Source organism: Solanum lycopersicum, chromosome 6, assembly GCF_036512215.1.
Source record: "Solanum lycopersicum chromosome 6, SLM_r2.1".
NCBI lineage: Eukaryota > Viridiplantae > Streptophyta > Magnoliopsida > Solanales > Solanaceae > Solanum > Solanum lycopersicum.
This window is the reverse complement of record NC_090805.1, coordinates 45,395,794-45,418,770: the sequence shown is the minus strand read 5'-3', so window position 1 is coordinate 45,418,770 and position 22,977 is coordinate 45,395,794. Positions and strand designations below refer to the sequence as shown.

Below are 22,977 nucleotides of genomic sequence, written 5' to 3'. Positions count from 1 at the left end.
CCATATTATTCATCGGGTCATTTTCCGGACTTCGTTTGGTACATAAACTTTTTGGGAATTAAAACATTGAACAATTACAAAATTAAAAGATGAGTAATTACCAGAAAAAGATTTTACTTAAATGAAGGAAATTGTTAATAATGGGTTAATACATGATAAATATGTTATTGTTCTTAAAAAAAAATGCATCAAATACTTACGCCTAAAGTAAAATTGAAAATTTTTTCGTAATAGAGTGATCTAATAAAATATATATTAACAATTAGTATAAGTGTGTAACCAATTAAGCTTAATTAATTTTATAAAAGATTAATTATTTTTTGAAACAAATAGAGTTTGATCTATTTTTTTTAATTATAATTTTAAAATGAATTAATTCAAGAATTCACTTGACTTGGTCAAATTTAATTTTTCGCTCTTTAGCTCAAAAACTTATTTGAGCTAAGTTGATTTTATCAAATTTATAAAAATAAAATCCGAAAGTTAATCTAATGATCAATCCAATAGTCAATGGTTTCTTCAATCGATTATTGTTATGTTTTTTTCTTTTATTGTAATTGTGATTAGCTTTAAGTCCATTTCTACAAGTTAAATCAAAGTTGCCCCACTTTAATAAATTTTAAAATATTAAAATATCCAAAAATATATTTAATGAATCAAAATTGTCTAGATAAACTACAAGGGATAATATTTGGCTAAAATCACTCACTTCACCTCAAAATAAGTATTATCTTAAGAAAAAAATTATTCCAAGATAAATATCTAAAATAAAAATTAGTTTTATTTTTCTATTATATTATTATACTCTATATTTTTAATAGCGTTCAATTATCATGAGACATTCAATAAATAAGATAATTAATAAATCACTTATTATATTTATTGAGTTTTTATAAAGTATGATTTCTGTAAAAATTTCCTTTGTTTTGGGAAGAAGATACAGTAGAATTTCTCCAAAATTAATATTTGGTAAATTAATAAACACTTTAAAGATGATAAGAGTAATCTTCTCCGGCCCTGATTTGACCGATAAAAAAAATCACTGATTTCAATAAGATAATATATTTTTGAAGGCCCCATATAAATATATGATCTCATTCTATTATAAATTAATATTTTTATAAAATTACAAAGATATTTAAGATAATTTAGTAATATATGATTTTAATGTTTTTTGTTCAAATTCAAATCTAGTTGAAGCTCATCTCTAACCTTTTCTTAACATATTCAAAAGTTTTGGTTTTGTTTCTTACACTGCACATAAAAAATTGTGAAGAGTTCTAAATATGATAAGTACTTCCTTATGAATAATTAGTTTTAAAATATTTCATCAACAACATTGTTTTCTCCTATGATATCTAAAATTTCTTTTAAATTGTAACCTCTAAACATGTAATCGATTATTGATATCCATTTTAGTGCGGTTTGAGATCATTACTCATAACTTCAAATTCATAAATGTCATTTTCATAGGTGGATTATTTAAATTCTTTGAGGCTTCGTAAATGTCAAAAACATAAATACAATAATATTTTTACAAAATAATTATATCTAATGATCCTGATTATATCAAGGAGAAAGACATAAAGATACCATCGAAGTTGTCCCATATTTGTATAAAGACACCTAAACTTTCAAAGTGTCCTATCACCCCACTAAACAACTATATATCGTTGTAAATGGGTCATTTTTACCCATTAACTCGTCTGGTTGTTAAATCGCACGTTAGGCGCGTCATGGACCATTTTTCATTTACCAGTTTAAATAGCCACATGTCATTTTCTTTCTTTAATATTAATTATTTAATTAATTTATGTTATCTTCCCCAATTAAACTCAAAAATAGTCGTTGGCAGCCCTAATATTTTTATTTCCATGGCAAGAACAATGTTGGTACTTTCTGTTTGACGACTTCATCATCTTCCTCAAGAAAATAAGGTAGGAATTCGTCCATTATCTTTTAATTTCCAGTAGAAACGTTAATTTGAAGTTTTTATGGTTGAATATCATCTCAATTTTGTGATTAGTTTTTGACAGAAAATGTCAAATGCTATGTTGCATCGTATTTGTAATGATGAGAATCATCCGATGTTACGAGTGAAACTGCGATGCAAACATGGTGACTTACTATCAATGCAAACTTCATGGTCGGAGCATAATCCAGCTCGAAGATTTTGGTCTTGTGTACGCTATCGTATATGTTTACTAATTCTTTTATGAAGATCTTTTGTTTTTGTATTTTTCTTTAATTTGTATTTTGCGTATTTTAGGAGGATGCGTTCAACTTCTTTAGATGGAGGGATCGAGAAGAAGTTGATATACGATCCAAATACGTTATTCCGAGATTAGCAAAGAGAATTAATGAGTTGGAAGAAGTGTTGTCATCTTATGAAAGTCATGTTGAAAGTAACAAAGTCATGATGAAGGAGAAAAAAAAGGGCAAATGTTGTAACTTGAAGCTAAGGGTCTTGATCATTATTGTGTGTTTTCTATGTTTAAGTCTAACCAAGAATGTGAAGGATGAAAGTTGTAGGTGTGTGCAACCAAAATTGCCATAGACATCTTTAGTTACTTTCAAATTTTTGAAATTGTAGGTGTGTGTACCTAGAAGCTAATTATCTTGATCTTGCTAGTTGTAGGTGTGTGTAACTTGAAGGATAGAAGTTGTTGAATGTTCAAGTTATTTTTGTTCCTTGTTGTCGAAATTGTTATGATTTGAACAATTTGTTAATGTATTTGGTTCTCTTATCTATATTATCGTGACAATCATTTGAGAAACTTCACAAATATATCAATTAAAATTAAAAAGGCAATAACAAAACTGACTAAAAAGAAGACTTCATAATCGAGTTTGATTCCAACCATTCAAGTTTGTTTGGTTACACGCAAAATTGAGTTTGTTTTCAACAAAAAAATAACAAAAATATGCATAGTTAAATTTTGTTTGTCAAAACGAATAAGACAACATCAAAATGCCCCACTTCCATGGCACAGAAGTCTTCGGACTTAAAGTTGTTTGGCCTTGACTATTAGCAACATTAGCAGCAGCTACAGACCTAGTTTGGATAACCTTTTCAGCCTTCATTCTTTTCAGGTTGGTACTGGTAATAGTTATATTTCCCTTCCATTTGAATCCACGTACTGGTGTGTATCCAATATCACCAGTGATAACATCAGCCCTCTTTGTAACTCTTGTATCAGTATTGATGACTCTTCTACTTGGCAATGCATGCTACTTAGTCAAATAAATGCACACTCAAATATTAGACAATTACATTTGCATTGACAATTGTAAATTTGCATTGATAGTTGTAAACTTACATTGAGAGTTGTAAATCCATCTTCAGCATGGTATATGCCAACATCTAACATTCTTGGCCTTTTAAAAGGTCTTCTTTGTCCTCCAGTGGTGTCCTCATGTTCTATTGGTCTCTTCCCTCTTCCTAGGCCTCTTCCACTGCAATTTGCTTTAGAACTAGTTTGATTATGTTGAGTCATTCCTCTTCCTCTACTTAGTCCTTCATTCACATTTCTTTCTTGAGCCATCTACATGTACCTCTCCCTCTCCCTCTACCATTTACAGTATGTACTTTGAAATGAAAATATTAAAGCATATCTATATTATTTAACAATGATATAATACTTATATATATTACCTATGTGTTTGTAACATTTCCATGTGATTGAGCTGGAACACATCTGCCATTTGCTCTTCCTCTTGTTGCTTTTTCTGTGCCTCTTCCTCTACAACTTTCAATAGCCTGTATAATATCAATACATATACATCTACATATAACTTGCATTTGAAAGTAACAAATAAAAGTACCTGAGAAGATGGTTCAGCTGACTGACTTGGATCAGTACCTCTTGCCTGAAAAGACGGTTCAGTTGATTGACTTGGACCAGCTTGGTTTCTTGTAGGACATTCTCTTTTATTGTGTCTTTGTGTGACACATTTGCTACAAGTCATTACAACACCTCTTTTGCTCAACTTTTCAGTTTTTCTGCTTTCATCTGTTTCCTTTCTTCTAACCTTACCTGGTCTTCCAGGTAACTTTTGGATATTTGGTGGCTTTACAATTGGATTATTTGAGGTTGACCACATTTTCATGTTATTCATTGGCTGAATAAAATGGACATATGTGCTAAAGTAGGTTTACTTGCTATAACAGCTAGCCACATAATGGATTGGTTTCAAGTTTTTGTAATGAAGGGCATCAACACCATGAGAACAAGGAATTCCCTTGAACTGCCAGGATCTGCAACTACACCTCCTATTGACAATGTCCACAGTGTGTGTAAATTCATGGTGTTTAATCTCAAAATCTCTTTCTCCATTCCAAGTCAAGTTACATTGCATAGACTTTTGAATTTCTTGCAAAATCTTCAAAGACGTAGGAGATATATCAGTGATTCAAATGTTTGAGAACTCTCTCAAATTATCAATTTTTTCATCATCTTCACCCTTATCTCCTCAAGCATTGTAATGATGGTTTTATACCTTGCAGACATTGTCCAAGCATTAAAGCTTTCTGCAATATTATTGTCCACAACATCAAATTTGCTATATTCTTCAATATACTTCTTGCACCATATATTCAAATTGTACCATAAAAGATTGTCCAAACCTTATTGTCCTAATTTCCTCATTGTCTCTATATTGTCCTTCATCTCAACTTCAAATGTGGATTTAGCAATCCTCCAAAACACTATTCTTCTTTCAACTCTTTTCTAATTTTTTGACCAATTTGCAAGAACATATCTTGCATATTTTCTATGTTCAGCAAGTGGCAATAAAGTATCGTAATAATTTCTAGTCCCTAACAAACCAAGAGAGAAAGAATAAATTAAAATGCAAAACTCAACAATAATAAAGTAGTAAGATGGATACTAGTAATTACCTTTTGCATATCATTAATAATGGATAGTTGATGTGCTTCTCCAAGTTCAAGATCATTTTTCACAAGTTCAAGAAACCATGTCCAGGTATACTGATTTACAACCTCAACAACTGCCCAAGCAATAGGCAGCATTTGGTTGTTTCCATATTTACAAACTACCACTAACAACTGGCCTTTACACATACCTTTGAGAAAACACCCATCAAAACCAATCAAGCTCCTAGCACCTCCAAAAAATGCTTTCTTTAAAGCATTTAAGCAAACATAAAATCCTTCAAAAAATTTCTGTCCAGTTTCAGAATCTTCTCCAACCTTCACTAAACAAGTACTACCTGGATTACTCCTTAATACTATAATCAAAAATCCTACCATACTCCACAATGTAATCACCCGTGATCTCTTGTAGCACTCTATTCTTAGCTCTTCTCATTGTTGTCCTACCAATATTAATATCCAACTCCTTTCTAATATTGTCCTGCAACAACACAATGCTGATGTTTGGCTATTGAGTTATTCTTTCTTTGTATTTGGTGGCCAAAAACTTTGAGTTGCACAAGTAGTTATGAGTTGATGTTAAACATTTATGGATAGGGTTGTATGTTTTAACAATGAAATCTCCACTAGTTCTATATTTACTTGCACACAACAACCAAAGACAACTCTCTTTACAACATCTCACTCTAACTCTGTCAGACTCATTTACATATTTTTCAATTTGAATATGTTCTTAGATTGCATATCTTGTCACTCCCACTCTAAATTCTTCAACAGTTCTAAAAACAGTCTTAATTCCTAAACAATCTTTTCAGCAATTGTATCAAACACAATTTTATTTGCGGTTTTCTTCCTCTTAACAGGTTTATGCACTATTTGATCAACCTCTTCACCATTTTCCCAACCTGTTCCATCATCTATTTCAAAGCTAGGAACTTCATCACTTCGATAATAAGGTTCATCACCTCCTAGCTTTTCTTAATACCATTATTTGTCTCCTCATATCCTATATCTGGACCTTTCTCATTAACATTAATCTAATCTAAAGTAGTTCTCCTACTTCTCCTTTGTGACCTTTTGAAATGCCTCCTGGTTGCCCTTATATCTACATACTCTTGATGAACATCACTGTCAACCTCAGTATCTTCACTAGTATCCTCTTCAGATCCTGATTTATCTTCCACTTCGTCATCAGTTGGATCATTATCTATTATAGGATAATCAGATGAAGGAACATAGGAAGGAGGAGGCACAGTAGAAGTAGATGGGGAGGCACAGTGGAAGGAGGAGACACTGTAGAAAGATATGGTAGAGGCACAGTAAAAGAAGGAGGCACAATAGAAGGAGATGGTGGAGGCACAGTAGAAGACTGAGCTTCAAATGGAGTGCTAGAAGTTTCAGAAGGACCATCTGTAGGGATGGAAGGAAAAGTAGAAGTAAGAGGCTGATTATTAGGGTTAGAAGTCTCATTAAAAGATTCCTCACCTACCCCACTTTCAGTCACATGGGGTACAAACTCCAATTCAAGTGGGGTCTGATTAGCTTCACTAACCCCTTGAAAAACATACACCTCCATTGTATCCCCATCATTTATCATATTGAAAAGGTTAAATATAACCTTATCATTATCAACAAAGATCAATAACACATCCCACTTGATGAAAAATCACAATCTATTGTCTATCCTAGTTCCTTTATGTAGCCCCCCAACTCAAAATAAGACATCCTATCATTTACATCTAGGAATTTTGTCACATGCCCCCAATATATTTAGGTGGTGGACCAAATTCTATTACCCCCCCCCCCCATGATACCATTTTAAAGTTATCAGAGTAAAAGTCATCCTAAAAAAACATGTAATAATAACAAACAAAAGTAGAAAAAACAATAACATTTAGCTCTAACAGTACTAACAGAACAAAAGCACTAACAATAGCAGTTGATAATGTACAAATTGAAGTCTACAAATGTATAAGAGATAAATAATAAGACTCGAACTAAGTGGATAACATCTAACTCTAACCTAAAACACAATCACAAAATTCTAATCACTAACGGTCGCACTAAGTCAATAACACAATACCCTACACTAACTAAGTCCATTACGCGACATACAAAAAAATATCCTAACAATGGCAACTGTAGGAGGTCGATTCCAACACTTCTACACTATAATAATCCATAAAGTCAGAATAATCGAAATAAGTGAAGATTTTTATCATATGTTTTAGAACCCTAACCTGTTAGACCTTCAATCTCAAAGAATCTTCACAAATACACATCAACAACGATCAACAACGAAATCGTCAACATCAACATTTTTATCAACAACACTTGTGTATTTCGTTCGATTTTAGGGAAAAGTTGAGAAATGAAATGAAAAGGAGAAGACGAATTTTCTTTTAAAAAAAGGGTCGGATCGGATTAATTCTATCCTAGAGAGTGAGCAACACGTGCACTACATATACGACGGAATGGGTAAAAATGACCCATTTACAACGATATATAGGTGTTTAGTGGTGTGATAGGATACTTTTAAAGTTTAAGTGTCTTTATGCAAATATGAGACAACTTCGATGGTGTCTTTATATCTTTTCTCCTATATCAATAATAATATCTAGAGCCCGTTTGAATTGATTTAAAAAAATTAGTTTTAAATTGAAAAATATTAAATCAAACTTAAATGACTTTTAAGTCATAAAAATAAAAAGTAAAGAAGGACTACATTTTTTTTTTTTGTATTTATCAAATACTTCTAAAAATAAAATAAAAATTAAATTAAAAATAAATTTAACCAATATTTAAGCCAATCTAAACATTTTATTTCCCAAAGTTAGAAAAAAAAGAAGAAGTTGATATTCCCAGAAAGTGCTTGGTATCTTCCAACTGTCTGTTTCACCTGTCATCAGTCATATCCATTATTCTATTCAATTTCATTGACTTGGCGTTCAATATAGAGCAAGCAGCAGACTGGAGCAGGTAGAAAAAAGCACACTTTTCCTCATCTTCAGAGCAATACAGTAATGGAGGAGACAAAAAATTCTCCTCCAATACAAGGGGTAGTGATAATCACACTACCACCACCTGACAACCCTTCTTATGGCAAAACCATAACAGCATTTACACTCTCAGATTCACCCACTCATCAGCAACAACAAGAACAAGAACAAGAAGAAGAACCACCACAACAAAGCCAACCGCATAACCAAGATGTAAATGCAGGCGTTCTTCATGTTTCCTTAGAAAGATCCTTCTTTTTCCGCCCTACAATCGTTTTTGGACTTCTGGGTATCTCTCTGATTGCCTTGTCTTTTTGGTCTTCACTTACGCAAGAGACCCTTTTCGAATTACGTGATGTGGAACAGGATCATAAGAGTTCCAACAGTTCGTTTATTCTTCCTTTGTATCCTAAGCGTGGTGGTGCCTGGAATTCAAGGACGGATGTTGAATTCAAACTTGGGAGGTTTGTGGATTTCAAACCGGATAACTTTATGGATCAAGAAAAGATTGCCAAGTCTCTTTCTGCTGCAACCAAGTTGGATTCTTCTGCTAATTTTCCTGTTAGGGGTAATATTCATTCAGAAGGGTATGTTTGGTTGAAGTATTTTCCTACTGAATTTCCTTTTTGTATATTTGATTTCATGATTAATTTGGAAGTCATTAACTAATTGGTACCTGTTATGTGAATTCTCTATATCCATTTAAGGTACTTTACATATTCAGAGTCTCATTAAACAATTTGACTGTTTCTAGCTGGTTGTCTATACTCAATATGTGAACAAGCTAAAGAGCTGAATACCCTTTACTGGCGGAATTATAGGAAAGGGCATTGCGAAAAAGGAAAAACTGCTGTTCATGGCATCTATATAATGATCAAGTAAAATTATTGTAGTCGACTAGGACTTGCAGAACATGATCATAGGAATCTCATTAGTTGACAAAGTGATCATATGAGTTATTCTTTCAAATTCATAGATTATATATTGCTTGAGTCACAGCTCATGAGAGAGGTTCTCACATTTTCCTTATCAGCCTATAGTGACATTTTCTTCTCAGTCTAAAGTCTAAACCTTTTTTAACTTGCTGAAGTGGTGCCTGCCAAGGAGAACAGATTGATAACTTGACTCTTCAAAGTGCCTATACAATTTTCATCTAAAATTTTAAGGATGCCAGATCTCTCTAATTGAATAACCAATTTATTAATAATTCTCCATACTCTTCATCTTTGAAATTTGCAGTGCACTCTAAGTGATTTTGTTGCTATAAGCTGTAATTGGGTCATGAATTGTTCGACTGGAGTACAAAGTTGATTTTAACATCATTTCCTGTATAGGTTGTACTACACATATATGCTTGTTGGGAATCCTCCTAAGCCTTATTTTCTTGATATTGATACGGGAAGTGATTTGATGTGGATCCAATGTGATGCTCCATGCACTAGTTGTGCCAAGGTGATGCCTAACTCTTGCTTGTGTTATTACTAGTTGCTTCTTCTAGTTCCTACTATCATCACTAGCATAACCAGAAGGTGCTAGCTATGATACTATTATTTGATAGGGAGATGTCGAAAATACGATTGACGAAGATACCTTTAGTTAATAATGACATGTGGTTCCTTATACCATGGCATTAGTCAGACACTTGCTGATTGTTATTGCTCTAAAGACCACATGTTCTTTTCCCGAATAACAAGTTGAGATTTGGTCAAAGTTTTAAGATATTCTAATTCAAGTGAGAAATGGTCTAATGTTTTCGTATTTTTATGCTTCCTGTTGATGTCGTCGTTATTGGTTCAGAAACAAATCTCATCATGAAGGATGATGATGTCATAGAAGGTGTTGTTCTGTTATTGGTATTGAACTTGGAGTCCCCATCTTATGCTGGCCCCTCCTTTTCTGGGGTCTAGTCCTCCCATTGCGGTGAAGTTCTCTGTCACAAATCATCTGTCTATGTCTTACTTGTGGGGTGGCATGCCTTATATACCTTATTATTGCACCTAGGTAGTGGTGGATGAGGTACTGGGCCTCTTCAATCACACTTTCTCCACCACTTGAGTTGCCCAAGCATAGTTAGAAAGTCTGCTCTTTATTTTCAAACTTGTGATCCTATATTAGTTTCTAACGTTACAAGCTTTCTCAGGGAGCCCACCCCTTGTACAAGCCCAGAAATGTCAATATGATACCTCCCAAAAACCCATATTGTGTTGAGGTACAAGAGAATCTGAGATCCAAGTATTGTGATAACTGCCATCAATGTGATTATGAGATAGAATACGCTGACCGCAGCTCTTCTGTTGGGGTTCTTGCAAAGGATGAACTTCAATTGGTGCTTGCAAATGGGACTGGAACCAAGCCAAATGTTGTTTTCGGGTAAACATTAATCCAGACCCTGTACTTTGTGGCCATACTACTTTATAAAGTTGTAAGTTTTAGTTTGTGTTTGTCAGCTGTGCATATGATCAGCAAGGCACACTTCTCAACACTTTAGCAAGCACTGATGGGATCCTAGGACTCAGCAGAGCTCCAATCAGTTTGCCTTCTCAGCTAGCGAGTCATGGGTTAATCAACAATGTTATTGGACATTGTCTTCGCACTGATACAAATGGGGGCTACTTGTTCCTAGGCAATGACTTTGTCCCACAGTGGCGGATGTCATGGGTCCCTATGCTGAATAACCCTTTTCCGTGAGTAAAGTATTTTGGTGGCTGTCCTATTTTCCTTTTTAGTACTATTATATTTACTCCTCCTTTACAACTAAGGCCTGGTTCTGTTTTTCGGTATTTGAGTTGCCTTATCTGTTCCTTTTCTTGATTTCTTTAGGTTATAATAAGATAGCCAAAATATATGGCTGGTTCTTCTCACATATACTTTAAAGGTTGCAAACTGCTTTCTGTGTGTTGGTTTTCATCATCCTCTGGCGCCTACTTAAGAAGAGATGCTGACAAATGTCCAAACTAAAAAAGCTAAACAAAAGAATGACAGAAATATTTCCATATCATTCATGTATCATTTTTTACTTGTCTGAGTTATCTTCTTTTCAGTTTCTGTAGGTTCTGATTGCTTTCGCCCCTGTATGTGTCCTGACTATTGGTATATCCTCAGGTCCTTATTAACCCTCATCCTTTCATGTTCAGTAATCTTTATCAAGCACAATTGATGAAAATGAACTATGGAGGCAAAGACCTTCAATTAGGCAGCAGAGGCTATGGACAAGATTCTGTAGTGTTTGACAGTGGCAGTACTTATACATATTTTACAGATCAAGCATACAAAGCTTTGATTTCCATGGTAAGTCAGGCTGAGAAATCCATGCCTTCAGAGGACCACGAATTTCTTTGATGATTATTCACCAACTATTTGCACCTTTTTTCACGATGATTGCAGCTTGAAGAGATTTCCAGTGAAGATCTTATCAAGGATGCATCAGATACGACATTACCCATTTGCTGGCGAGCTAAATTTCCAGTAAGGTAGAACAATAATACCTGTTTAATTAATGATTGGTTGCAGGAGGTGACAGTTAAAGTCAGAGGTTTTATACTACTTCCCTCTGGTGTGTCTATGCTAGCTGTTAGTGTGTTCGTGAAAATTTTCTTCTAGGGCTAGCACATTGATACAGGAAATAATATCAATTGAGAGATCGTCAATCAGCACGAAACTTTTTTCTTCACTTTGTCATGTAACTTTTGACGCCAGCTCTAAATGGAAATGATTTCTGCTCGAAGCCAGAGTTACATTTACAAGCCAGCCTTAGTATGCATAATCTGCTTTGTTCTCTAAAATATTGATCGAAAAAGAATTCCCTTTTATGCGTTCCTGTTTCACTTTTCTGCTGACTCATTGCTTGGATAATTATAATATTTTGTTATTTGCATGCAGATCTATTGAAGAGGTTAGACAATTCTTCAAACCTCTAAACCTTCAATTCGGAAGCAAGTGGCGTGTCGTGTCCACTAAGCTTTGGATTCCTGCAGAAGGGTATTTGACTATAAGTGTGAGTAGTCCCTTGCTTTTTCTTGGTCATTGGTACTTTGCCATCTCCTCCCCCTCCTCTTTTGCTTCCTCTTCTAACCAACAATGGAGAACTATTATACTGCAGGAAAAGAGTAATGTGTGCTTAGGTATACTTGATGGAAGCAACGTTCACGATGGCTCTGCTATAATACTTGGAGGTATTCTTTCCTAAATTGACAGAATGTCATTATAGACTTATTTTAGCTGAATAGATGTTCAGGAGCAACTCGTTAGTCAGTAGAACTTGGAGCTTTTCTAGATTTGAAACGTATATATAACCCTTTCTGAATATGATCAGCAGTGTTTTAATGGATTATTATGGATTTGAGCCATTAAAAGGTTATGATAGCTTTTTTTCTATTAACGTGTTAGCCTCTTGATAATTGCACAAACAATGAATCAGATGACAAAAGTCCATAAGCTTTGACATAGGAAATTCATGTGCTTTATAGTTTGAGTTTTAACTATAGCTATCATTTGATTCGTCTAAAGCAAACCATTCCCTTACTACTGTCATTTCTTGCAGATATTTCACTACGTGGCCAGTTGTTCGTGTATGACAACGTTAACCAGAAGATTGGGTGGATAAGATCAAATTGTGAACGGCCAGAGAACGTTCCCAGTCTTCCATTTTTTTGATAGATAAACACTAATATATAATTTCTGTTTTATATGTTTGGGAAGAGGCTGTATATATGTATTCTGCTTTCTAATGTAGAGCTATGCTCATAGTGTGCATATCCAATTTAAAGCTTCATTTTATTCTTCTATTTGATGCAATGGTAATGAAATCGTGAGTATTTGTAGTACAAAATTTGAACACTTAAACCAAATGTCTTGAGCAGTCTATTCATCCCACTAATTGTACCATTTAAAAGCAGATTGTTCATGTAAAATAGGTAATGTGCTTATTTCAATCAACTTAGTGGCGACCTCAGCCAAATTTAGCAAGATTATAAGCACCCAAGAGTGTGTCAATAAAGTGAGTGGAAAATTCTAATCGAGACACGAAAAAAAAAGGGGGGAGAGGGGATGGGGGGTGGGGTTTCTTCCTAATGGTTCTCACCTTGGCAACGACGACTGTTGAAGGTATCTGCGTCAATTATTTGAGATGCGTGTAAATTGAGTAGAAAAATTGAGGTGCTAATGTCTTCAGTCAATTGTGTGTACAAGACAGGGAAAACATATGTATCAACACTTAACCTTAAGTTTCCCCTGTTGGCCTTGTCATTTTCACAGAGAAATCCATCCTCCGCAACTCTAATCAATATGTAAAACGCTCTTTCTCTAGATTCCACAATACTAATAGTTCTAATTCATGTGCAATTTCCTTGAGAAACCAACACAACATAAAACTTGTGGTCAAGTTCAATTGAATTTACTTTTATGGTGGGTTGAAAGAAAAAAGTTGGTCATAACTTGAAGTAACTTTTCTTAGACGATGTCCAAATTTGCTTGACAAGAATGGTATTTGATATCTAAAGACAGACAAAAGCTCTTGTACATCTTCGTTCACACTTGACAACAGACAAGGAGAAAACTACATTTGAACTATTCAATTTCCTTTAACCTAGACAACATCATCACTTGGTTGCTTGTAGGGCTTGGTTGGCAAAAAACCTAACATCAACATCTGGGTCCTCACTGAGTTCAACCAAACACGGTCGAATTGTGCTCTCCACAACCTGTGCATAAAGACTCGGGGTTAATATTGACAGACTCATAAATTAGAGATCCAAACTCTTTCCTCTTTTTCTTTTTCATTTTTCAAATCTTACCTCCACCCCCTAAAAAATACAAATTTCCAGTGAATACAAATTAATTGACTATTAAACACACACTACCAAGATTTTCATACCAGATTAGAATTTCACATAAAAAGAAAATGGTGAAATATTTGACTGGCAAGTCATCACTCAGATTTTTGTTCTTTCCACATTTCCAGCAATAAAAACACATCTCACAGAATTCATGAGATGATAAAGAAATGTCTCCATCAAGTATTTCAAGCCGAACATTCACTTCTAACTTCCATGAACATATTAGTAATTACATTATTACTAAGGCCCAGTAGACACACTATGAATACAAATCTTTATTTTCCATTCTGCTCTGTTCGGCCGAGTTCATTTCGTTCATTTATTGTTATACCTGGATGCTGATGTAACTCGTGCCAAGCAGAGTGTGACCAAATGCATTTCGTTAATACAAACAATCATCATAATTTGCCTATTTTATACTTACCTTCAACCTAGCACAACTCTCCTACTTTGTTGGACTTGGGCCTAGTTATACGGAGTTCAAATAGGCTAACTAGTGTAGGTGGAGTTGCTCATTAGACAGTCTAGTTTACAAAAATAAAAGCAAATGCATGACAAACACAAATATACACATGTCAGCCTTTAAACCAATGAGAAGTAAATTGGCACTTACAGATTGTTCAACTATTGGAATAACAGACTGCAACACCTTAGCCACATTGAACTTGATATTCGGTACCCTGGAACATAAAATTTAGACCTGTAAGTGTAACAATTACCCAACAAAATGGTAAATCCTAAATATACTGAAGATTAACCTGTCTTTTGATGCAGTAATTATAACCGGCAGGAGTTTGGAGCAAGCAATTTCTGAGCCCAAGACAGGGGCAAGAAGAGAAATTGCATGAAGGATGGTCATCCGGTAAAGATAATGTGGGTCATTAATCATATCCAGCACCTGAAAAATGAATCAGTCAAGTTATTTGAAGAGGAAAACCTAAGACGTCCCACCCCCAACCAAAAGAAATGTGAAAGATTCTAATAGTTAAAACTGAATTCAGATAATGTCCAATAAAAGATATTGATTCCGGAACATCATACAGCAATGTACTAATTCTGGAAAAGAAATTCCACATATCATGACTCTTTAAAGAACAGGCAAAGAAATGATCTCTTCATAATCAGTGATAAACAATGTATGATTCAATAACAATAGAAATAAATACTTTTGGCTTGAAGAAGAAACTGCTAAATTATCGCAGTACCAACTATCAACCAGCTTATTGAAGGCAATAGGAAAACCTGTGGAATTATATGCTCCATTGCCCATTTTGGACCAAATTCCTCAGCAAGGCGCTTTACATTGTTTGCTGCTGCATCTCTAATAGAGTAAACCTGCAAATCCAAGAATGATCATAAGGAAGACATAAAAGAGAAATACAAGAACATTACAAAGAGTTGCACAGTGTGATGCAATTTGTATCATTTCATTTTGAGTATCTCCTGAAAGAAGTAAGGAAGGATGCACAAGTAATATTCAAGATACTAAGTGGCCAATACAAGAAGTAGCATCAGATATGATCTCAAAAGGTTGTATTGAATATTACTTGGTTACAATCACTTTATCCAGGCATTTGAATACAATCACTTTCTCCAGACATAAACTAGAATATTCGGAGTTCTTTCTTTCTAAATTATCAGCAGAATAACAAGTAACAGAAAGCTTTGAACAAACCTTATCTTTTAGCCATTGCATGCACAGAGCACCAAGCTTGTCATCAAAAAAGCCAACACCCAGCTGACTTGCCAATAGAGGTATGTACTCAATTATTGCAAGCCGAACCCTCCAGTGTCTATCTTCTGCAAGTTCAACAATTGCTGGCAGCAGTGATTGGGAGAGCAAATCAATTCCAATTACCTGCAATAAGATTTAGTTTGAAATAGGGGGACATGAAAAACATGATACAGCCTACAGGTATGTAGATTCAGAAGCCACCAAGCCTCAAATAAGGCGAAGTAACTTCAAGTACAGACTACAGAGTTATATTAATGAATTATAGCTAACCTGGTTTACTTGATCAAGCTTACTGATAATATTCAAACGAACATCAGGAAACTCATCCTTCAGAAGAGAGAGGAAAATCGGGAGAAGCTGCTCAATAGTTGCATCCTATAATAACCAGTACAGAAACATTAAACTCCTGTTAGAGACATCATTGAGTAAACATTGGACAAAGCCACAAAGAAAGTCGAGCCTATTCCAGGAAAAGGTATTATTTTAAGTTCAAAACTATAGTGAGAACGATAAATGACAATCACCAAAGTCAAAAAAAACATAAACACCATACTGGCTGTAAGACGGAAGAAAAATTTCTTCAGGATAAGCTGCTAATCATGTGCTTACAGTAATCGACAACATACTGCTAAAATACAATCCCAACTTTGGACTCCAGAAAAGGTAAGAGAAGTTAAAGAAGCACAAGGGAATGAGCATGTTATACTAGGACAACAATAAGAAGCAACGTGGACAGAACCTGAACTTTACTTTACCAATATAACCATAATGGGAGAGCAAACTCAATAATTTGGTGCACTGACGAGGGAATTTATACCTTTCCTAAAATAGGTGCCATTCCCATGATAACTGAAGCCAAAGCAGAACGAACATGCTGGGATGAATCTGATGATAGTTCCTATGAAAAAAGTGTGGTTAAGTTAAACTTACAAACTCATTAAGGATCATTCAAGGGTTGATATTTAGATGTACTAAGAAAAGGAATCACACAAGGAGACATTATACGTAGAAACCATTATATAGGAATATGGGACAGTAACATAGAAAAGGAACTTTATAAGTTTCTACCTTTACACAAGGAAGGATATGCTGGATAGCAAGTTCAGGGCTCAAAATACGGCAAAACTTAGTCACCTTGCCAGCAGCAGCTATACGCACTTCAGCCTCATTATCACGAAGTAGCCGAACATAGGCAGGGACCAAATCCGTCCTGATGAATTTTATGAGGGTCATGAATTAGTCATAAGGGAGAGAAATCGCTAGGAAAAAAAATAGAAAAAGAAAAAGAAATCATTGTGGTGAGCCAAAATTTGTGAGAAATTCATATCCACATCATATTCAGTTCTGAGCATTAAAAAACAAACAAACAGAAAATTCAGGAACAAAAAATACATACATCACTTGACTGGCAAGGTTGAGTTATCAAAAGTGTAAACCGTAACACAGATTAAAGAACATGAGAAATGCACAGTATCACAAATATCTACCTGGTAGCCTCTGGTCCAACTGCCTCACAAAGATCATAGAGTTGATTTGCAACCATGTAACGAACACGCCAAGACTTATCCTGTTCAAATCAATGAACAGGTATTAACATCAGTAACTACATTCCATATGACACTATAACTGAGAAAGCAGCACTGTTTGGTTGTATGAAAATATTGCATTAGTTGTTGATACAAATAAGCAAAAGAACCAAATTCCAGAAAGGTAAAAAGGAAATATCAGCATAAGGGTTATATCATCAATGTCATTTTGCATCCTTTTGAACTACCTTCTATGACAGAGCAAAAGTTAGTTGTGCACAACTCATAATGAATAAAAAAGGATTCATTAGGATTTTTTCAGCCTATGCATCAATATGCATATACTTTCAGCTCATGCTAACAATTTAAGCTTCTTATCAGCTATAGTTGGGGAAATATGAAACAGCAAAAAACTCCCAGGCAATCGCCCAATACCTCGTCAAGCTTAAAGTGTCGGGACTGAGCAAAGTTACAGTCACACGTGACAAACGAAATACAGCAAAAATATTACCAATCTATAAGATTTCCAGAAAGACCACATGGCAGAAATCTTCATCACTGAATTTGCATGCAATAAAAATATTAATGTGAAGCTGGTGGCTAACCTGCGCAAAATTAACTATGACGGAAAGAATTTGTGCTACACAGTCTTTAGGCTCCAGCAGCTTCCCCAAAGCAGCACAATCCTCGACAGCCAATAAACGGACAGAATCTTGATCTGAATATAACCAATTCCTCCTTAGTCAGACTGATATAAATTAAGTAAACCAAATAGAGCTCAACAAAAACACCAAATATTAGCCACTAACAGAAAATTGGTACAACGCACATATCAGGCTAGTTCTTGACAAATAGAAATTGATCAGGCTATGGAACTTTTTCTATGAACAGGGGGGGCTAGACAAGATTTCATAATGGATAGCTCAACCTTTATCAAGTTTTAGTGTATACTAAAGTATATCCCACATCCATGAACTGTGATATCTTAAGACAAAATAAAACAGTCCAAGTAATATAGACTATGATAATTGTTCCTCTATCTCAGATGAGTGTATGTACTCAAATCTAAGGAACAATAAAGAACCCTTGAAGATGTACCTAGAAAATGCACACAAACAAAAACCTCACGCAGAATTTTTTGAGAGAAGTACGGTATATTTTAGTGAGACAAAAGAGCACCAGATGCGTGCTGTATTTCAAATGACTTGCACCTTTTTGCATGTTCATTTAACTGTTGAATAAAGACGGGTATATCAACACAAATTTTTACCATGCTTTCCAATACTTCTCTCATACCTAGGCACTATTATGAGCTGTGCTACTAGAGTCAACAGAAAATGATGAACTAAAATAATTCTGAACTGTTATTTACTCAGACAGCATATTGAACAGCCCAAGTCCTAGAACCAATCCTAACATCAAAGCAGAGCCTACATGGAAATGCTCATTCCAAAATAATTCTCAAAAACTATACCAATTATTCCCAGACACTATGTTAACATAAAGACTAAAGAGAACCATAAAGAGCCAACAGAATTAACAGGAGTTCAAGGAATCCAGGATCAAGAAAGAATTTTGCTCCAAAAAGAGACCACTTCCAGAAAGGCAAAAGCAAATTGTGTCATTCCAAAGAAAGGATAAAATACAAAGAGTACATAATGAAAATACCATACCATCCTGTGTCAGGGTCTCAAACATTGACATGATGTCGGTCTTCAGATGGGGTTGTTCAATAGTTGCAGCAAACTTTCCAAGATTTGTGGCAGCTGCTCTCCTCACCATAGGCATATCATCTTGACAAAGTTGGCTATATATGGTTCTCAGTTCATTCTTTAGTGGCTCTGGAGCACTAGGATAAGCAATGTGAAACAATCCACAGGAGGAAACTCGAGCAGTGAACCACTCTCCAGTAGCCAGTCTCTGGTTACAAGAAACCACGGAAATCAAATTTGAAGGATCATATCTATGGTACGAGCATTGATCTATTAACTAGCACACTGAAATCACCAACCAATGAAGGAACTAGCAAATTAAACACAAGCAGCAATACTCTAGCTAGGGCTTGTTTATATTTCAGGTGTCCCAAGATCCTAATTTATCACGTCACCATCTATATTTAGGCGATAACTTCAATAAATACATAAGCACTCTTGTTTCATGTGACCTTTCTTTTTTCATATAAGCCAAGATAAGGGAACTTTTTGCTGGTGGTGTATTATCTATTCCCAGAATTAACATTTACATAAAGTAAATTACATCGTAAGTTTGAATCACACACAATATCCTCCTCATAACCTAAGTTGCTCGGACTCTTCACTTTGTGTCCGCACCCGTGTCGACACGATGTGGGTGTGGGATCCATACCCGATCTGGCAGCTAGTTTTGGGTACTCTAATCGAATTTGAGGGGGAAATTCTGGATAGATTCGATGATTTCTATAATCAAAATAAATACGAAGGTGAAATAGAAGAAAATGAATATCTTGTATGTATAAATTTCTATTACCACTGCCTTTCCTTTTATCTCCTTTCGGGGTTCTCCTCTTATTCAATATTTCACCTCAAGTTCTCCATATAATATCTCATAATTTAGATTTTATAACTCTATTTTTAGAATTGGAATTATTTTAGGCCGATCTCCGCACCCGTATCTATACATGGATCCATATCCCCGAATCTTAAAATTTAGATCATATAGGATTCAACCTCTGGATCCATCCCCGTATCGGACACCCGTACCCGAGACCAAGCAACTTAGCTCACAATCAATTAAAACTTTCTTAAGGGTCAGTGCATACCAAATACAGCAACCAATTTATATATTTCCCCAAATTCTGAACCTCATTAGTAAAGGATACCCAGAAGGGAACATCTTTAAAAAGATCAAGAGATTATTTACAAGATATCTCCTGCTGACCCATGTAATGAACCATGAACCTTCATGTTTTTCTACCATCTTTTCAATAGTCACCATGAGACAAAGCACAAAATACGAAGAACAACATTAGCTTAGCATTTATCTAGGCTAAGATATGATTTCTTTATTACACAAATTGAAATCAGCAGCTACCATATTGAAGTTGCAGAAGCCTTATTCTAAGGTCTCAAAAACACACATACCAACCAAAAATGAGAAAAAGGAATAACCCAATTATAGAGCAGGCTGACTATACAGTTATACTAGAATATAGGAGTTACCAATCTTACAGAGTTTCTAGAGCTATATAACAAACATAGAAATAGAGTCAAGCAGCATTCAAAGATATTAGGACAATATACAGACCTTCACAAGTGGAATAAATGATTCCACCAAATCCGATTCCTTCATTTGGGACCCAATTTTGCATAATGACTCAACTGCCTTTTCCCTAACACAAGTCTCCTCAACACTACAAAGTCCTTCTAAGGGTGGAAGCAATACACGCGCATGTTCAACCCCTCCAACATATGGAATAAACATGCCCAACTCTTCAGCCATTGCAAGAAGAACTTCGTCATCATCATCGTTGTTCTCACTTAGAAATGGAATCAACTCTTTCCGTGTTCTCTCCTCACCAAGAGCACGGGCGATGGTAGACAATCGCCGGATTGAATTCAATCTAAGCTGGATGTCTTCATTCTTCAACTCATCAATCAAAACCGCAATAGGATATAACGGCTCATCAATAGCGGACATGGTTTCTCGCAATGCTCAAATATCTGTCCATATATGTTCATGAAAACTTGAATTATTTAACTGTACAAGAACAGCAAATATTTTGAAAAATCAATAGCTCGAATTCTTCTTTATATATATATATATATATATATATATATATATTATCAATAGAAGGCTTAGTAAATGGGCCGGAAAAGTTTTTATTCACATCAGTAAGCAATAAATTGCAAAAGAAAGAGAAAATAAAATAAAATTTAACTGATGCCTGCATTATTTAACATTAAACAATATTGCCATCAGTATAACAAATCTTACTCACTTATAAATTGAAGATATGAAAGATTTGCATGAATAATGAAGTGATCTGATCAAAACAACTAACCATACAAGAAATTAACTACTCAAACCGACAACAAAAAGAATCGGTCAAATTACTGATCTTTCACATTTCCACTTTACATTTGTGATCGGAAGCATAAAAGTAACTTGTAATTAATGCGCATATTTATGAAGCAGTTTTTTCAGATAAAATGAAAACTGACTTCGATAGCGTACAGAAAAATTCCACATACTTTAAGCGACCATGCGTCTAGTTTATAGGTTGAGTGAAAGCTTGAACCTTAAGATACAGAAAATAATAGGAATAGAAGGTTCTAGAAAACCGAGATATCAAAGCCGAGGCATCTAGACTGTATCGTCTGTGTGTGTGACAGAGAGATTCGTACCTGAGAAGCAATGGATGGAATGAGAGCAGCAGAAATTTATCGGAAGACTGATCTATTGCCGGAGAAGATGAGAAGGATCTGCTATTTCCGGTGCTTTTGGCTTCTTCTTCTTTCCTTTTTTTCCTTTTATTGGCATTTTTGGGATTTTAAATTATTTATATTTTCTTTCCCTTTCTTTTTATTTATTTATTTAGAGTAATTAATTATTTAATGACTTCCTATTACCGAAGACCTCTTTTACTAAATCACTAATGACCCAAATAAAGAAAAAGAAAAACTTACATTAATGGAGTATAGATTTTCATCTCATTAAATTATTAGTTAAATCAAATTTATTATAAGAGAAAAGACTCAAATATATTATCGAACTTTTAGAAAAAACACATTTATTCATCCGTTAAAAGTTTGGTTCATCTATATCATTATCGTTTAAAAAAAGATTTATTCATGCCATTATTCTTTAACAATGATTTTGCAAAACCATTTTTTACACGTGGCAAGTTAGGATTAGGTCATATGGACTATGATTTAATATTTACCAACGGAATGAACCAAATCATATATATTTCAAGTCTTTCCAATTAACATATAGTACATTTTATTAGTATGTATTAATTTGTTTCTTATTTTATCTTATATGAGGAAAAAATAAAAATTATTGTATGAGTTATGTCATTCATTCCTTAAGTATACCAAATTCGATGTTTTGCAAAATGAATTTGGAAATAACACGGTGTAAGTGGTAAGTTATTTTTAAATTTCTTAAATTAAACAATTAAAATTAAATATATATTTTTAGTATATTAAACTATAAATAAAAATGGTTGTGAGTATTTTTTTAAAGAAACAACATTCTTGAAGTAAGTTGATTTAATACAATTATATTTGTGAGGGGAGGCACAAAACAACACAAGTAGGATACAACACCTACAAGGATCGACTTCAAGACAATCAACCAAATATACTTCACCAATTTACCAAAAGAAATTCACCACTATATTAATCAAGCTCAAATCAGCAACACATCAATTGAATCACAAGCAAATATGAATTATAATACGCAAGTGACACACATGGAAAACCCCTTCGGTATGCGGGACTTGAAGGAGTCCACCCTTCTTCTTCTCTTATTATGCAAATTGAGGGTAAAAACACCCAAATCAGTCTTCAAGGATGTCACAGTCCACTAACAATAACATACATAAGAGACAACACAAAAGAGAAGAGAAATTGAGAAATATCACCAAAAAAACGCAGGTTACGCCAGCTGCGATAACAGACGATCAAGAACTCCGATTGACGATCTGAACGTCAAGATGTAGTGCTATGTGTTGTGAACCAGCTGTGAAAATTTCAGAACGATCCAACGGTCGGATCTCTTGCAATCTGAAATTTTGTCTCGCTGTCCAGAAAAACCAGCAACCCTTTTCTCTCTCAAATCCTCTCTCTATTTCTTTTTTTTTTTCTCTTCCAAAACAAAAAACCCCAGCACCAACATCAGCTGCCCAAGACTTCTAGAAGAAGTCAACAAAGCCCAAAATATATGGGTCACCCATCAATGGGCTGGACCCTTAACAATATTTAGTTACCGGACGTTGCATCAAACT

At 34.6% G+C, this 22,977-nt stretch overlaps 2 protein-coding genes across 2 annotated transcripts; one reads left to right on the top strand and one right to left on the bottom strand.

Moving 5' to 3' along the window:
- Positions 1 to 7,833: 7,833 nt before the first annotated feature.
- On the top strand, positions 7,834 to 12,721 carry LOC101266949 (aspartyl protease APCB1-like). Its single transcript, NM_001346888.1, has 9 exons — positions 7,834 to 8,480; positions 9,228 to 9,345; positions 10,034 to 10,263; positions 10,341 to 10,577; positions 11,028 to 11,181; positions 11,278 to 11,363; positions 11,773 to 11,887; positions 11,993 to 12,065; positions 12,434 to 12,721. Exons 1-9 carry the CDS (start codon positions 7,918 to 7,920, stop codon positions 12,544 to 12,546), a joined length of 1,689 nt encoding a protein of 562 aa, NP_001333817.1. The 5' UTR covers positions 7,834 to 7,917; the 3' UTR covers positions 12,547 to 12,721.
- A 636-nt stretch (positions 12,722 to 13,357) lies between these two features.
- LOC101267244 (protein phosphatase 2A subunit A) lies at positions 13,358 to 21,498 on the bottom strand. Its single transcript, NM_001346892.1, has 13 exons — positions 21,371 to 21,498; positions 20,271 to 20,686; positions 18,662 to 18,908; positions 17,594 to 17,706; positions 16,950 to 17,029; positions 16,531 to 16,672; positions 16,280 to 16,360; positions 15,733 to 15,837; positions 15,403 to 15,585; positions 14,970 to 15,062; positions 14,486 to 14,625; positions 14,341 to 14,407; positions 13,358 to 13,592 (listed from the first exon to the last, which is right to left on the bottom strand). Exons 2-13 carry the CDS (start codon positions 20,661 to 20,663, stop codon positions 13,491 to 13,493), a joined length of 1,746 nt encoding a protein of 581 aa, NP_001333821.1. The 5' UTR covers positions 20,664 to 20,686; positions 21,371 to 21,498; the 3' UTR covers positions 13,358 to 13,490.
- Positions 21,499 to 22,977: the final 1,479 nt, after the last annotated feature.

What these genes read in the sequence shown, in the direction of transcription:
- LOC101267244 (NM_001346892.1), bottom strand. Translation starts at nt 20,663, where the DNA reads ATGTCCGCTATTGATGAGCCGTTATATCCTATTGCGGTTTTGATTGAT. An exon ending in AGCTTGATCAAGTAAACCAG is followed by an intron (nt 15,586 to 15,732) that starts GTTAGCTATAAT and finishes ATCTTATTGCAG; the next exon opens with GTAATTGGAATTGATTTGCT. An exon ending in ATTACTGCATCAAAAGACAG is followed by an intron (nt 14,408 to 14,485) that starts GTTAATCTTCAG and finishes TTTATGTTCCAG; the next exon opens with GGTACCGAATATCAAGTTCA.
- LOC101266949 (NM_001346888.1), top strand. Translation starts at nt 7,918, where the DNA reads ATGGAGGAGACAAAAAATTCTCCTCCAATACAAGGGGTAGTGATAATC. An exon ending in GGTAATATTCATTCAGAAGG is followed by an intron (nt 8,481 to 9,227) that starts GTATGTTTGGTT and finishes TTTCCTGTATAG; the next exon opens with GTTGTACTACACATATATGC. An exon ending in AAGCCAAATGTTGTTTTCGG is followed by an intron (nt 10,264 to 10,340) that starts GTAAACATTAAT and finishes TGTGTTTGTCAG; the next exon opens with CTGTGCATATGATCAGCAAG.